A 14,525-nucleotide genomic window follows, 5' to 3' on the forward strand; every position below is an offset into this window, starting at 1 on the left:
GGCTTTAGTGGCTCAGAACCTGGTGGCCAGACCAGCCAGGCCTCTGACGGCCCCTCCCCCCGCCCCCCAGGAGATTGACGGCAAGGCCCTGCTCCTGCTGCGCAGTGACATGATGATGAAGTACATGGGGCTGAAGCTGGGGCCGGCGCTCAAGCTCTCCTTCCACATTGACCGGCTGAAGCAGGGCAAGTTCTGAACCGGGAGACGCAGCCTAGACACCTGAGGGGTCCACCGGAAGGGCTCAGCATTCTTCTCCCCGGAAGCGGGTGCCAAGCAGCCCACTGCCGGCGCCTCAGTGGATTCCGGGCCACCTCAGGACTCGGGAGGCTGTGTGGAGCCACCACTGCTCCCCGCTTCTGCCGTGATACGTCCTTCCATGAAGGACTGAGGAGGGGAGAGTGTGGGGCCCAGGGCTGGCGCTGCTCTTCCCCTCAGCCCTGCCTCGGCTCTGAGGTCCCTCTGTATTTATTTCTCAAGCCTGGTTGGCCTCCCACTGGGCGTTTAGACTGAACACCTTTCAGGTGATGGAGGAAGGGGCTGACCCCTGAGGCCTCAGAGGATAGGGCCCTGAATTGACCCTTGGGCCCAGTCCCCTGCCACCCGCTGGGCCTGGTGTGGCACCCCACTTCCCCGCAGCTCCTGCCCCCTCCTCACAAGAGCTCCAGACTCCAAACTCATGGTGCAAACCTCTACCTTTTTAAAAAAAAAAAAAAAAAATCTTTTCTTATTGTTTATTGTTTCTGGCACAAGGGCAAGCCCCCCAGTTCATACTCCTCTCACTCCAGACACTGGGTTTCAGGAGGAGAGAGACTGCCCTGCCCTGGTCCCAGAGAGGCATGGGCCCTTTCCAAGGACATCACCCGAGGGCACTTTCTCTGTGGGATGGACACATCCTTCAAGCCTTGACCATATCACTCAGCATGGGGAGGAGAGGGTTCCTGTCACCTTCCCCTCTTCCTCCACTGGACCCTTTGCAGCCCCGGGCCTCATCTGTGGGAATGGGAGTCCCCTGCCCCACACTGTCCCCCACCACAGCTCCTTGCCCTGGCCAGAACTACTGCCAAAGGAGGTTAGGCCCCGTGATTCTAGGCCACAAAGGCCATCAGGTGGATGGGAGGGAAGGGTCTGCAGGCTGGAATCTGGTTGTACCCTCTCCACTGTCCAGATGCTTCCTTTATAAGCAAGTCAGCAGCACAGCTGCCCCACTGCCATCCGGACTTCTTTTATGTCAGTTTGTTTATAAATAAAAACCAATATAGATGCCAGTGTGGTTTTAATCAGTCGACAGAACACTCCCCTTTCTTGGCCCTAGTTTCCTCATCCTTAAAGGAGGCGTGTAGACAAGGTGATCCCCAAGAGTTCTTCTGATTCCAGCAGTCCCTAAAAAGTAGGCTGGCTGCCAGATGCCCACTGGGAAGCAGTGTGGAGTCCGTTCTCTGCCCTCAGAGGGCTGTGCTCTGGTGCAGCGAGACAGCAGGGAGCGCGGAAGCTGCTCGAAGCCCAAGCAGGAAGATCAGTAGTTGGGTCAGCAGCTCTGAGAGCCTCCATGGCTGGGTTCATCCTTGTCACCGTCGTCATGGGGTGAGGAGAGACACAGGCTCGCCCAGCTTGCGCCAACCTGGGGCCAGATACTCCAGGCCAGCGCCACACAGCCTCAGTTCTGCTGGGGCTGCAGGAGAAGGTGTAACGGACACTGTCGTGTCACTGCAGGCCCCATGAACTACTCCACAGGAATTAGAGTCAGTCTTTAAATCTTCACAGCAGACTCATTTGATAGATGAGGACATGTAAGGTCGCCTCCCAGGAAGCACCAAAGCAGGCGTTTGAAGCCAAGTCCTCTGACACCAAGGCCAACGTGGAGGTGCCAGTTAGACTAACTATTTATTGTGAGGCTTTGGGTGGGTCATTTCCCCCCTTTGGGCTCATGTGGCCATGAGGGTTTCAGATGAGGAGACTTCTGAGGGCCCTACCAGCTCTCACCCTGGCTGGTGCCACCTTGGTGACTAATTGGTAACATCTTTTGCACTTGACCCCTGTGAGGTTCTCATCACGGTCCCCGTGATGCAGTCTGGGTCAGGGCTGCCAAACCAGAGCAGGACTCTGTTCTCCATAGACTCCTGGACACTGGGGTGTGGTAGGCTGTGCCGCTCGTTCACGGTACTCCCAAAGAGGGCCTTAGGGAACCCTGACAATGAACTTCCGGATGTGATCCTTACCCAAGAGACAGACGCAGGGACTGAAGGTAACACCGGCACGTGGAGGCAGGCCAGACACACTGCAGGGCTGTGCCTGTGGAGTCAGTCAGCATCCCCCTCGTCACCAAGAGCATACAGTTTCCCAGCTTGTGCGGAGTTATGTGCATTCTCTCATGTAAACCTCAGCCCCGCCTTTTCCAAGGGGGAAAACTAAAGCTTGGAGAGAGTTGAGGCACTTGCCCCAAAACTCCATAGCTAATCAGGGGTGCCTGTAACACCCTCCAGGGGGCCGCTGTCCCAGATCCTGCTGACCATTCAGACTTCCACAGGCTAGCCTGGGGGTGGCATTCACCTTGACGGCTGTCAGACGGAAACACCTGCCAGCAGGACAGCATGAAGCAGTCCTCTTTGGCGGGCTAGTCCCTGCAGAGCCCACCACCGTCCAGGTGACAGCTCGGGTGCAAAGGGATGGGACGTGTCAGGGAGCAGTGGGGTTCACCTTGGCTTCGCAGCACCATGCCCCGGGGGAGCAGTAACTCCCTAAGTTTGTAGGCATAACGACCCCGTGGACATCACTTCTAGATCCCTGCAAGGGACGTGCCCCATTGACCCTCTGCACTAAGGAGGGCCAGAGCTGTGGCTTTTACGCAGATGTTCCTTGTCCAGATAATTTACAATTCGGGTTCATTCCTACCCTAAGCAACATCGCCTTGAAACAGTTGACATTCCACTTTTATCTGGTTTCCAAGGGAACAGAACTAGAAAGGTAACCAAATGTCAGGTTCTGTAGGAGGGGAGAGGATTTGTTACCCCTTCACTCTTACTGCCCTAATCTCTGGGGACAGAACTGAATGTCTTCTCAGGAGAAAAAAAAAAAAACACTTTTGAAATTATTTCTCAAAGCCAAGCCTTCTAATAGTGACCCACAGTCATCCAGAGAAGCTGAAGGGGCCTCGGCAGGGCCGTGCACACCAGCCGAGGTGCAGGGGAGACCACTCCGTGAACCCCAACAGTCCAGCACCCACAAAATGGGAAGGCAGCTGGGACTGGGGGCCAGAGGCCCCCTGGCACCAGCTTCACGTGCCCCCCCTCAATACTGTGACAAGGAGAGGACATTGACTCCCAGCACTGAGGAGCATCAGGAAGCCCGTGTGCTTGAGATGACAGAAGAGTCCAGGCTCTACCTAGGCACCATCTGCACCCTCCCTGCTGCCGGCCAGGTAGTCCCTGTCACCTCTGCCTTGTCAGACTGGAGCCTCCACAGCCTCCTTGTTGGCATCTTTGCGAAATAATCTGAGATTTCTGTGGGCCGTGGCTCTGGTGGTCCATGTGGACACGGTGTCTGCCCTCACACGGATGCCACGATCCCTCCTCAGGAAGAGCTGGAAGGTGGCTCCCCCCTCCTCCCTGCAACCAAAGCTAAAAACCTGGAGAAACTTCTTGCCTTGAAGAGCCCAGACACCCCTCCCCTCATCATCCTTCCGCTTTTTGCACCTCCTTACCCTAATACCCCAAGTCGCCCCATTCATCTGGGAAGTTCTACAGCTGGAAACCTCCAGTCCAGGGGCCATGACAGCCAAGTGTCACGACCGCATTTATGCCTGGCCTGCGACACCAAAGCCGCTGCGGGTGCTTCCGGGAGCCCACAGCTGACAAGTCCCAGTGTAAAGACACGGGACCCGAGACACCTGGGTCTGGGGTTGGACCTTGTCAGAGGTAGGCGACAATCAACAGGCAGATGGCCATACGCCAGGCGAGGGCTTAAGACAGGAGCCCCATGGGGCCCAGATGGCAAAGGCTGCGTCCACACCACTTCTCTCCTGAGTTGAGGAGTGTGCTGTCCTGACCTCTCCCACGCAGTGGCTGAGCTCAGTCCCCACCTCTGCCCCTGCACTCTGCTCCCCGGCTGGCCCGGCCTCCCGGCCTCCCATCCTTGACGTGCTTTTGGGGATCGCGGCCACTCTCCAGATAACATGAGAAGAGCCATATCCGTAAGCCTCCCTCTCCCCCCTCATCTTTGGGTCCACCTCACATCCTTACCTTTAAATTCAAGAGTTGTTTGCCTCTGGCACAAAGTAGAGTCTGTCAGGAAGGTCACGGACATCCATTGAGGGGATAAAGGGGCTGCTTACCCCGTAACACGGAGCCTGTGTCCACCACCGGCCGGCGGCCTCTTAGCCTGGTGCCCTACATAAGCCGGTTACACTGCCGTACGTGTCAGTATTTGAAATATTATTGTGTAAATGTATCTCGTGCTTAACGGGCCGTTTTCACCCCTCCCCGCAGAAGGAAGGAGGACGGCTGTGCTTTTCACACACGCGGAGGTAAAAGGTCCCAGGGGGATCGGTCGTGAGGTGGTGTGAGGAGACCCCCAGGAGGGGTAGGGCGAGTGTGGGCAGTCAGGTGCCGCGGGTGGCCGCACAGCAAGGCCTCTCGGGAGGGGAGCCGTGTTCTCTGGTGGCGCTTACGGGTTTGGTCTGTCAGGGCGCCTCTCCTGGCCGGCCCTTCCCGGGCGACGCAGCGCAGCTCCACTGCGCCTTCCCAGCGGAGCGGTCGCCGTGAGAGTGGCCCGTCAAGGCCGGGTCTAGACAGGCCTGAAAGGCAGGGGGAGGGGGGGTCGGGGGGGGCGCGTGGGGAGCTCGCAGCCCTCATCCCAGAGCCGCACGCCACCACCGCTCGAAGCTGGCCCAGCCCAGCTTCTGCCTCGTCCCTGAGGGAAACAGAACTCCCTCAGCCTCTTCAGGATGGCTGCCCGGGGACGGAGGGGTGGCAGCCCGCACGGCCCCAACAGCTTCCCCAGTCTGAAGCATCTGCCTCTGCCCTCCCCCCACCCGCAGGGCTTCCAGAAGCTGCGTGGTGGGAAGGCGGGAATGAGCTACCTGCATCTGCCTGATGAAAGCATTTCTCAAAGCCCCCCTCCCCCGCCCAAGAACAGATTTCTGCGTTAATAGAGGCATCATGGGTATCACCCACGTCCTGGTCCCTGTCAGACAGCAGGTGACAGCCCTGTGCTTGAAAAGGGATGGCAGCTCTTGACCGAGTGCTCAGGGCTCTTCTGGCCAGCAGCCTCCGCCCCGGCGCCGAGCAGGGCCTGCTGCCCGCTGCGTGCGCTCCGATTCACGCTGCGAGCGGCCGGGCTGGCGGCGCTCAGCCGAGCCTGGGGCCGGGGACGGAAGGGGAAGGTGGGGACTGAAGAGGACCTGCGTGGGCACGGGGGGCCAGGAGAGACATTACAGGAGGAGGAAGTATGTCCTTTGGCCCCGGGACCCCGGGAGCGGCCCAGAGGGAGCCACACCGCCAAGCTGTGGTGCGCGTAGTGTCCCTCCCTTGGGGATGGGGACGGCGGGGTTTTCCTGGCTCTCCACGGCGGCATTGTTGACTCCCGCGAGATCACAGAGGGGGCTGCTCAGGCCCCGCCCGCCTCCCCCGCAGCTCTGGTTCTGGCTGCCCCTCGCCAGGCCCCCAAGTGCCCCCGGGGAGCTGCTGGCCAGGGGTCAGGGGTCTGGGGTCTGTGGGAGCTGAGGGCTGGCACCTCCCACGCTCCCCCCGGGAACCATCAGGACATGAGGGTCATAGGCCTCCCTCTGTCCCCTGTTCCTGATTGTCCCGAATGCCCCCACCCCGGCAGTGCTGGTCCCCAGGCCCTGACTGTCTCAAGGAGCCAATCTGAAAAGATGCAGGCCGGTGGCAGCCGCCCCACAGAGCGGAGGCCGGGTGTGCGGGGGTGAGTGGAGGGGCCGCCGGGTACCAAAGGTGCCCAGCTCAGGCGTGAGGCCCCCGGCCTGGCGGGAGGGGGCGTACTTAGGAACCCCGGCTCTGCCCCTCCTCTCTTCTCTCTGGACTTCGTCTAGACCAGGCCACGAGCCCCCTCAAATTAGCTGTGCGTGTTCGGAGGCCATTTGTGGGGAAGGGCTGAAACTTGGTCAGGGAGCCTCTGCCCTAAAACCCTCAGGCGCAGCCCTGACTGGGTCACAGCCTCGGCGGGGCTCACCCCAGCTTCGGAGCAGCCGGGGAGGAGCCCTGGGTGATGGCTTCCTCTCCAAAGGCCCCTTGAAAAGGTTCCCCTGGGGCCGGGAGGCAGCAGCCATCTCTGATGGGCAGGAAATCCGCAGCTTTTCCTCCCGCCTGTAGCCTGGTGGGGGGAGGACGGGAGGCGGCGGGGCCCTCAGAGCGGAGTCTGAGGGGCCCCTCTGCCCTTCTTGAGGCACACCCCCTCGGTCTTCCCTTCTGTGGAATGGAGGGGCAGGCCCACACGCCCTGTTGTCTGCCTCAGCGCTGTCTGACTCCCCTCTTTCCTGTCCTAGGCCTTGGGTGGGTGGCAGGCCCCTCTCGGCTGGCCCTCTACCGTCCCTCCCTCTCTCTGGCCCTGCCCAGCCCCTGCCTCGGCAGCCCCTGAGACCCTGGGAGGCCCTGGGAGGAACATCCCAGAAGCCCTTCTGAGGGAGACCTCTCCAGAGACCGCCCCCTTCCCCAGGAAGAGATCACGGCAAACCCAGGTGCAGGAGCCCCTCATGGAGCCCCCAGGCAAGCAGCCCCCGCAGGAGCCCCCCGGGGAAGAGTCCCCGCCTGAGGACTCGGGCCTCCAGACAGCACCCAGCACGCACATTCTCTATGTGGGCCACCTGAACCCCCAGTTCTCAGTGCCTGTGCTCACGTGCCTGCTACGGGACGCCCTGGAGCGGCTGGAGCTGCCGGTGGCACGCGAGCACATCGAGGTGGTGAGGCGCCCACGGAAGGCCTGTGCACTGGTGCAGGTGGCCGCCCACGAGGCCACACTGGCCTCCCTCCCCTGGCGCCTGCAGACAGCCCTGGAGGAGCACCAGATCCCCGAGGAGCTGGCGGCCCGTGGCAAGGAGCTGGTGCTGGCTGAGGGCCCGGGGCCCTGGAGCCGCCGGGCGGTAAGTGAGGCTTGCCCGGAGCCTCGCGGGGCGGGAGAAGCCTGGGCGCAGCCGGGCTGTGCTGGGGCGCAGGGCGGGGGGTGGCGGTGTGTCTTCGAGGAGCCGGGAACAGCTCTGCAGACTGGCGGACTCCCAGGAGGAGGAGCGGCACTTAGAGTTTGCCTCCAGCCTGGAAGCCTGTGAAGAGAGGCCACAGTGTGGGGCCTCCCCACCCGCCGCCCCGGGGTCCTTCCGCATTCCATCCTCTGGGTCTGGGCCAGCCCGGGCCTGAGGGGACGCGTGTTTTCTCCTCGGCCCACCTCCTGCCTGCAGTTGACCGCCAGCGGGGCCCACTCCAGGCCAGGCCGTAAAGCAGCAAGGGCTGGGCCCTGCCCTCCAGGAGCCCTCATACCGCCGAGCAGGGCCAGACACAGCCAGTCGCCGAGCTGCGGGGGCAATTTCACAGACCCGAAATCCCAGCTGGGAGTTGGGGGGTGGAAGGACGTTCTAGGCAGCGGGACACGGTGAGGGGCAATGTTCCATCTGCAGAAGAGCAAGCCATTTGGTGCTCCTGGAGCTGCAGCTGAAGGCTGAGGAGCTAAGGAAGAAAGCTGGGCCAGAGGGCAGGATCCAGGCCCCCAAGGGCTGCAAGACGAAAGCAGAGCAGGGAGGCTGTCGGGGCGGGGGGCGGCCTTTATGGGGGATGGGAGGGAGCATCAACTCACTGTGGCTAAGGTAGGACACTCCGTGAGACAGATGGTCTTGGTTTTCCTTTTCTTTTGGGATGAGAACTCTGTGGTGTTTCGATTGTTGCGGAACTGAACAGCTTTGTGAGCCTGACTTCACGTTTGTGTGACAGTTTCCTCATGTTTCTGATAAACTGTCTTGTCTGGGAGCCGCGGGGCTGGTAGGGATGTGCCCCTCACCACCATGCCCCAGCCCCCACTGTGCTGCCGGCCCCGGAAGCCACTGCTAGAGACCGGGAGGCAGCATGGAGCCAGGGTCAGCGAGGAGGGTGGATGGGATGGGAGGAGTCTGGAGGTAGGGAGGCTGCGTGAGGCCCAGAGTCGGCCAGTGGCCATGAGCCTGCTCATGCGCAGAGCCCTGGAACAGAGCAGAAACCACGGAAGGGGTCTCAGGAGGGCCGGAGGAGGGCTAAGATTCAGGAGGACTGGTCAGTGGTCCAGAAAGTGACAGGCGTTTCAGGGAGACCAGGAAGGGGGTGGGTTTCTGGGATCCCCCGCCTCACAATTCAGAGACCTGTCACAGGGGACCTCAGGCTGCTGAGGTATCTCCTGGAGTGATCTGGCCCTGGGCCTCAGAGGCCCGTCTGTAACTAAGTGGGAAGACATTGGCCACAGCAGTTCCAGCTCCCAGCCCCAGGAAGGAGAGCTCATCATACCCACCACGCATCCCCTAGCCCCGCAGGAAGGAGCAGTGGCGGTTCAAACCCTTGCCTCAGCGGGTTTCCCTGCCCTGGCTACGGGATGGTGGGCAGAATTAGGCCCCTCCACTGGGAGGGGGCATCAGGATGCCCGAGCGGCTGGGCCCCCCCGGGGCAGAAGGGGGTGTCCCGTCCCTCTCGCTGCCAGGCTCGGGGCTCCTGACTCTCAGCCCTCACCCCAGCAGGAGAAGGACAGCGGCCCGAGCCCCCGCCCCAACCCCAGACCCACCCACGGCACCCCAGGGCGGGCCCTGCAGAGGTCCCGGAGCCAGCCGGGTGGCACGCGCTCCGACAGCGCCATCGTGCACCAGGAGATCGTGGGCCAGGAGCGCCTCTTCCAGGGCGCCTTCCTGGGCAACGAGACGCGCAGCGTGGAGTTCAAGCGCGGCGGTGGCGAGTACCTGAGCCTGGCCTTCAAGCACCACCTGCGGCGCTACGTGTGCGCCTTCCTCAACAGCGAGGGCGGCAGCCTGTTCGTGGGCGTCGAGGACAGCGGCCTGGTGCAGGGCGTGCGCTGCAGCCACCACGACGAGGACCGCGTGCGCCTGCTGGTGGACTCCATCCTGCAGGGCTTCCAGCCCCAGGTCTTCCCCGACGCCTACACACTCTCCTTCATCCCGGTGGTCAGCACCTCCGCCTCCAGCACGCCGCTCAAGGTGAGCCGCCACCAGGAAGGTCTCGGAGTCTGTCTTGTCGTCCCCCCCGCCCCCCGCAACGAGGGAGGACCCTCCACTCTGCCGAGCAGGGCTGGGTAGGGACGGGGGCCAAGGGGACCTGAGAGAGTGACGGGAGGAGAGGCTGGAAGCCCCGCCCCCAGGCTGCTCCGGGAGCCCCCCGGGATGTGGGGGGGCCGCGGTGCCTGCCAGAGCCGCTGTCGCCCTTACCAAGGTGATCCGCCTGAGCGTGCACGCCCCCAGGGCCCAGGCCGAGCCGCAGCTCTACGAGACCGACCAGGGGGAGGTGTTCCTTCGGCGGGACGGGAGCATCCAGGGCCCGCTGTCCGGCCACGCCATCCAGGAGTGGTGCAGGCAGGTGAGCCGCCGGCTGGGGGCCCCTCACCGCGCAGTCCGGGCCACGCCATCAGCTTCCCCCGGTGCCCCATCACCCGCCAGAACACGGGAGGGCTGCACTGAAAGCAGCCCACACACTCCGGGGCGTTGTGTGGCTGGCTGAGCCGGGGGAGTGGCATATGGAGAGGGCTGAAGACCACCCCAAAGACTGTAGTGCATTTGGGGGAAGGCCCTTACGATGAGAAGGCAGTTAGTGCTGGACACAGTCCCAAGAAAAAGCCTTTTCAAGAGGGCCACATCAGGTGGCAGAGAAGCAGAGGAGGGCAAGGGGCTGCCGGCGAGAGAGGGAAGGACATTGCGGGGCGGCGGCCCACCCGGGTCTGCCCCTGGGACCCGAGGAGGCTCCAGAGGGTGGGTCAGCCCAGGGTCTGGGATGCTAGCAGGCCTCCGGGCGGGCGGCTTCCCTCAAGACCCAGGGCTGACTTGTCAGGGGTGGTGGCCCCGCCAGGGGCCTGGCTCGCACCTCGCCGGGCCCACGTGCCTCCCGGTGGCCTCGAGTAGGCCCCCCGGGGCCCTCCTCCATCGGCTCAACCCCGGGTGGGCGGGGGGGTGGCGGGCGCGGCCCCCGGCAGCCCCAGCGTGGACCTCTACCTCTGTGGCGCCCGCAGAAGTGGGCGGCTGAGCTGAGCAAGCTGGAGCAGAGGCTGAAGGTGCTGACGGCAGAGAAGGAGCAGCTCAGGCAGCAGCTGCAGCAGCCTGCACCCGTCTCCTGCACCTGCTGCGTCCTGTGAGGGCCCCGGCACGCGGGTGGGCGACAGAGTGGCGCGGGGAAGGCCAGCTCCACTGGCAGATGCGGGACTGCCCATGTGCGCCCAAATCCTCACCCTGAAAGCCCTCTGGGCTGCTCGGAGGTGGATGGGAGCGCGGGAGCGCGTCCGTCCATGCTCCGTCAACAACAGCCCGAGGGCAGGCTTCAATCCTGAGCGGACCCCGGGCTACGGAGCTGAGGAACTGCTCTCAGCTTGATCCCCCAGGAACCTTACTTCCAGAAATAACTGCTAAAAACTCGGCCAGAGCCATCCCAGGGCCGAGCTGTGAGGGACTGCCCTACTCCCTCAGACGCTCATTTTGCCCAGGCCGGGGTCTCTGACCCCAGCGGCGAGACAGGCCAGAAAGGAACGTGTCCTCTTGGGAAAGCCCTTCTGCCGATGGCGAGGCACACTCGGTCACCGGGCACCCAACCCTGGGCTTGCTGGAACTTGTGATTGTCCCAGCTCTTGAATAAATTACATGCACCTGGGGCGAGGATGTTCTTTCTCGGCCGCGCACGCAATCAGTCCGCTGGACGCAGCCGAGTCCCGAGTCCCATGGCCAGCCCACCTCGGTCCAGGAGGCTGAGCCAGCCCGGGGGCTCCTCCCACCCAGAGCTGGGGGGCCCCAACAGTTGCAATCCATTCCAGCTCGACCTTACAGACTAGGTCCCCTGGAGGGAGGGACAAACTGCTACCTCTTTGTTCAGCTTCTTCATCTGTAAGACAGTGAAATGGACAGGGAGCGGGGGCACCTGGTCATCATCAGACCGACGTCCTGTGTCTCGCCAGCACCCACTGGCACCTGCACAGGGTGGGACCTCCAGGCCAAGCACCCTCCAGCCACTAGTGAGGATTCCCCCATCTCCACCAGCAGAGCCCGACACTCCCGAGCCAACATTTGATCATGCCATGCTAGCACCCAAAGCCCTGCAGGAAGTTCCCATTTCGTCAGCGGCGAAGTCCGAACAGCGGGCTACCCAATTCTGCCCAACCTGGCCCATCTGACCTCAGACCCTCTGCCCCCAGACCCTCTGCCCCTTGCTCGGGTGCTCCCACTACAGAGATCCATTGTCTCCCGAACACACCTGCCGCAGGGCCTTTGCACTGGGTGCTTCCCTGCCTAGAAGGCTGCTCCCCCAAGCTGCAGGGCTGCTGTTTCCTCTGGGCTCCACCTTCAAGTGGAGGGGAAAGCCAATTCCCTATCCACCCAACGGCAGATGACACCTCCCTCCCCCTTGCCTGCTTCCGGCCTCCTTCCTCGGCACACACGTCAGTTACACTCTGTAGCTTTCCTTGCTGTTCCCTGCGCCACGGTAGAATACACGCTCCCGGGGACAGGGATTTGGGTCTGTTTTGTTCATTGCTAACGTTCAGAACCTAAAACACGGCTGGCAGGTCATAGATACCAAATTGCAACCTGCTGGGGAAACAAGCAATACCCAGCTTAGGGTCCGAGCCACCAGAAAAGCGTGGCACCTGGTCAAACAGGGCATTTCTCAGGAGGGCCACAGAACACACTCGTGCTGCCCTGCTCTCCGTCGTTGGTCTAGAGGTCCTTGGCCTCATCCAGAGTAGAAAGAGCAGCTCTGGCACCACAGCCCCTGGGTCGTTGGCCAGGAGACCCCTCCTGCGCCAGTCTCGGCTGCTTGGAGACTTGCTCTTCCCACTTACCAACCGTGCTAGTAAGGGAGGCCGGTCTCGTGGCACGTTACTACCCAACTCCTGCTGCTCGTCCGCTGGGCTCCTCGGTCACCCAAACGCAGGGCCTGAACCAAGTTTTCAGAGGCTCCCTGAGAACCGCACAGAGGATGTGCTGCTGAGGAAGTCAGAGGGGAACCATTTGTGAGCCCCATCCACGTGCCAGGCACAGGCTAGAGGCTGGTCCAGGCAGCACGACCCTCAGAAGTGCCCTTCCTGGGACACAGCCCGTGGCGACAAAGACAAGGCGCAGCCGTGTCGCTGAGCTGCTCCAGGCTGCTAAGCCCCGGCCTGGCTGGGTGGAAGTGCCACGGTGCCCGCTGCCTCAGCCGGCGGGGCAGGGGACACAGGGCTGCTCAGGCTCCGCCGGCCCCGGACAGCCAGCCGGGGAGTCCCTTCTCCACATGGGTTACCCGAATGGCCAGCACTTAACAACGGGTCAGCTGAGGCCCCGGGAACATCTGCAAACCGTCCCAAGCCCAAGCGAGCCCTCAGTGTTGTAGGGAGTGCTGCTGCCACCGCCGGGCACGTCAGAAAGGATTCAGACTGAGCCCACCAGGCGCGAACAGGGGTCAGAATCCACCCCAGCAGCCGTGTCCAAAGCGCCAAGCCAGGCGTGAAGACCTCCGTGAGTGACACACTTGACTTCGGTCCGCGAGAAGTCGGAGACAGAGGTGGCGCGGTTGCTCTTGGTCAGGCCAGGCACCCCCGCTTCTGGGCCCCAGCGGGGATGGTGGCCTGGAGACGGTGAACGGAGGCACACAGGGAAACCCGCTGCTTCTCCCGTCCCTGACGGAGGAGCTGCGCTAAACGCTGAGAAACGTTTTTCTCCCCAACCCGGTTTCTCGAATGTCAGTGAGGAAACGCGGTTGGCCACAGACAGGAAACCCAGCCTGAGCCTCCGCCTCGGACTGTTGGGAGGAGCCAGCTCACGAGGAGGCGGGCTCAGAGGGCTCAGCGGCCAGAGGGCGGGTGGCGCCAATGGCAGCAACAGGCCCCAAGGAGCGCAGGGTCGGTGGTGCTGATTTCACTCTGGGGAGAAACCACTCAGAACACTGCCCTGGACACAGAAGCCCGGGGGACAGGAGGACCAGCGACGGATAAAGCAGTCCTGCTGGCTGACAGCCGTCGGTCCGCCGCTCCCGGGTCACACGCGCGAGGGGCCCCATCCGCGCCCGGCAGAGGGAGAGACCCCCATGAGTAACACGGCCCTCCCCTCTTTCCCACGACCAAGCAGCACCCACGCTTCTTTGCATCTCTATATGCTGGGAACCCAAATTTGAAGCCTTTGGGGGAAATTCTGGTTTCCCACGAAAAAGAAAGGCTCCTCTCAGTTTTTAAGCAGACGATCAGCTCATCTGCTTAGGGCCGCCCCCACTGAGGACAGCCAGGTGCTGACCGTTGAGGTGACACGGGCATGTCCAGGACCGCACTGAGACATTTCCCGCCCAGCCGCGACATAAAGAGCCCGACACACAAAGGCGTGTCTCGTTCTGCGTCATTTATTTCTTAAGTTAGAGTATACACGGGGTCTTAGCCGGAGGACAGCGGGCACGCGGCGGTGCCTACAGTTGCACCACGTTAAGAAAATAGCTTTTCAGATTGCATTTCAACGGCAGTAACACCATTCTGGAAGGACAAACTCCCCTCGAACAAAGCTGTCTATATAGGAGAGGCTTTGAGAGGCAGTTTCCCCAAAAGATTCTTTGTTCTTTTTTTTAAGCAACCCCTTGATGCAAGGAGTATTTCCCATCCCCAGGAAGGGACTCGCGGCCAGAGGACAGGGATCCTGAAACCACACTTCAGAGAGAAAGACTCCTCGCCATTCCATGTGACACCAAACCACCCGTTCCCTTCGGCCACCGTGTCCCCGCCACTGCGGGCAGCGAGAGGCCCCACAGAGCAGAGCAGTGCCAGGGCTGTTTCTGGTTTCACCGCTCCTGGTGCCAAGCAAGGCCCTCGGCTCACCAGCACCAAGTGTCGTCAGCACTCGCTACCGTGATCCGTCCACGGGGCACACGTCTTGTGATCTAGGCGTTGCAGGGGAAGCAACGCGCCGCACGCTTGAATCCACGATGACAGGAGGTAGTTGGAGAAACGAGGTGACTGCTGGGCCCTCCCCCGGCGCGTGCGTCATCCAGCCCCGCCCAGAGGCCGCCCTCCTCGGCGGAGCGCCGCGGGGACCGTGTGGGGTGTCGACACAGGGCGGCACCCAGGAGGGGCCGGCACACAGGATGGGACATGCGAGTCACAAAGTCTTCCAAATACCTTTCCCCCATAATAAAATAATCTTAATAAAAACATAATTTAAAGGAAGTGTCAAAAGTTGAGTGTAAAGTCAAAGCTGTAAACTCTCAAAGTCCAAAGGCTCTCTTGAAGAATCATCCCTGTTTAAAAACAAAAAGAGCTATTATATGATGTATATGCAAGTAGGAAAGTTAAGAGTTCAGAGTCGGCTGCTACAGCAAACCATGTCCACTTCCCAGTGA

At 61.9% G+C, this 14,525-nt stretch overlaps 3 protein-coding genes across 10 annotated transcripts in view; 2 read left to right on the forward strand and 1 right to left on the reverse strand.

Annotated features, from left to right (window-relative positions):
• SCMH1 (Scm polycomb group protein homolog 1) overlaps positions 1-1,265 on the forward strand; it is a 118,658-nt gene extending 117,393 nt beyond the window's left edge. For all 5 annotated transcript variants that reach the window (XM_073902803.1, XM_025856567.2, XM_073902805.1 and 2 more), the window contains one exon: positions 71-1,265. In XM_073902803.1, coding sequence (XP_073758904.1) covers positions 71-196 — 126 coding nt within the window. In that variant the 3' untranslated portion in view covers positions 197-1,265. The remainder of the gene's footprint in view (positions 1-70) is intronic.
• Positions 1,266-5,650: 4,385 nt separating this feature from the next.
• SLFNL1 (schlafen like 1) lies at positions 5,651-14,038 on the forward strand. 2 transcript variants are annotated; one of them, XM_025856600.2, is made up of 5 exons: positions 5,651-5,919; positions 6,670-7,093; positions 8,699-9,172; positions 9,405-9,548; positions 13,760-14,038. In XM_025856600.2, the coding sequence occupies exons 1-5, from the start codon at positions 5,759-5,761 to the stop codon at positions 14,036-14,038; spliced, it is 1,482 nt and encodes a 493-aa protein (XP_025712385.2). In that variant the 5' UTR covers positions 5,651-5,758. The 2 variants fall into 2 exon arrangements, with proteins under 2 accessions (XP_025712385.2, XP_025712387.1); XM_025856602.2 differs by lacking the exon at positions 13,760-14,038 and adding an exon at positions 10,195-10,820.
• Positions 13,523-14,525, reverse strand: part of CTPS1 (CTP synthase 1) — a 31,337-nt gene continuing 30,334 nt past the window's right edge. For all 3 annotated transcript variants that reach the window (XM_025856754.2, XM_025856755.2, XM_025856753.2), the window contains one exon: positions 13,523-14,423. The gene's annotated coding sequence lies outside the window, so the exon portion shown is untranslated. The remainder of the gene's footprint in view (positions 14,424-14,525) is intronic.

This window comes from Callorhinus ursinus, unplaced genomic scaffold (assembly GCF_003265705.2).
Source record: "Callorhinus ursinus isolate GAN/ISIS: 27379988/994484 unplaced genomic scaffold, GSC_fseal_2.0 scaffold18, whole genome shotgun sequence".
Lineage (NCBI taxonomy): Eukaryota > Metazoa > Chordata > Mammalia > Carnivora > Otariidae > Callorhinus > Callorhinus ursinus.

Excerpts from the sequence above, each read along its gene's own strand:
- SLFNL1 (XM_025856600.2), top strand. The coding sequence starts at position 5,759 with ATGAGGGTCATAGGCCTCCCTCTGTCCCCTGTTCCTGATTGTCCCGAA. Across the intron at positions 9,173-9,404 it reads CCTCCAGCACGCCGCTCAAG|GTGATCCGCCTGAGCGTGCA; the intron begins GTGAGCCGCCAC and ends GCCCTTACCAAG. Across the intron at positions 9,549-13,759 it reads TCCAGGAGTGGTGCAGGCAG|CAACCCCTTGATGCAAGGAG; the intron begins GTGAGCCGCCGG and ends CTTTTTTTTAAG.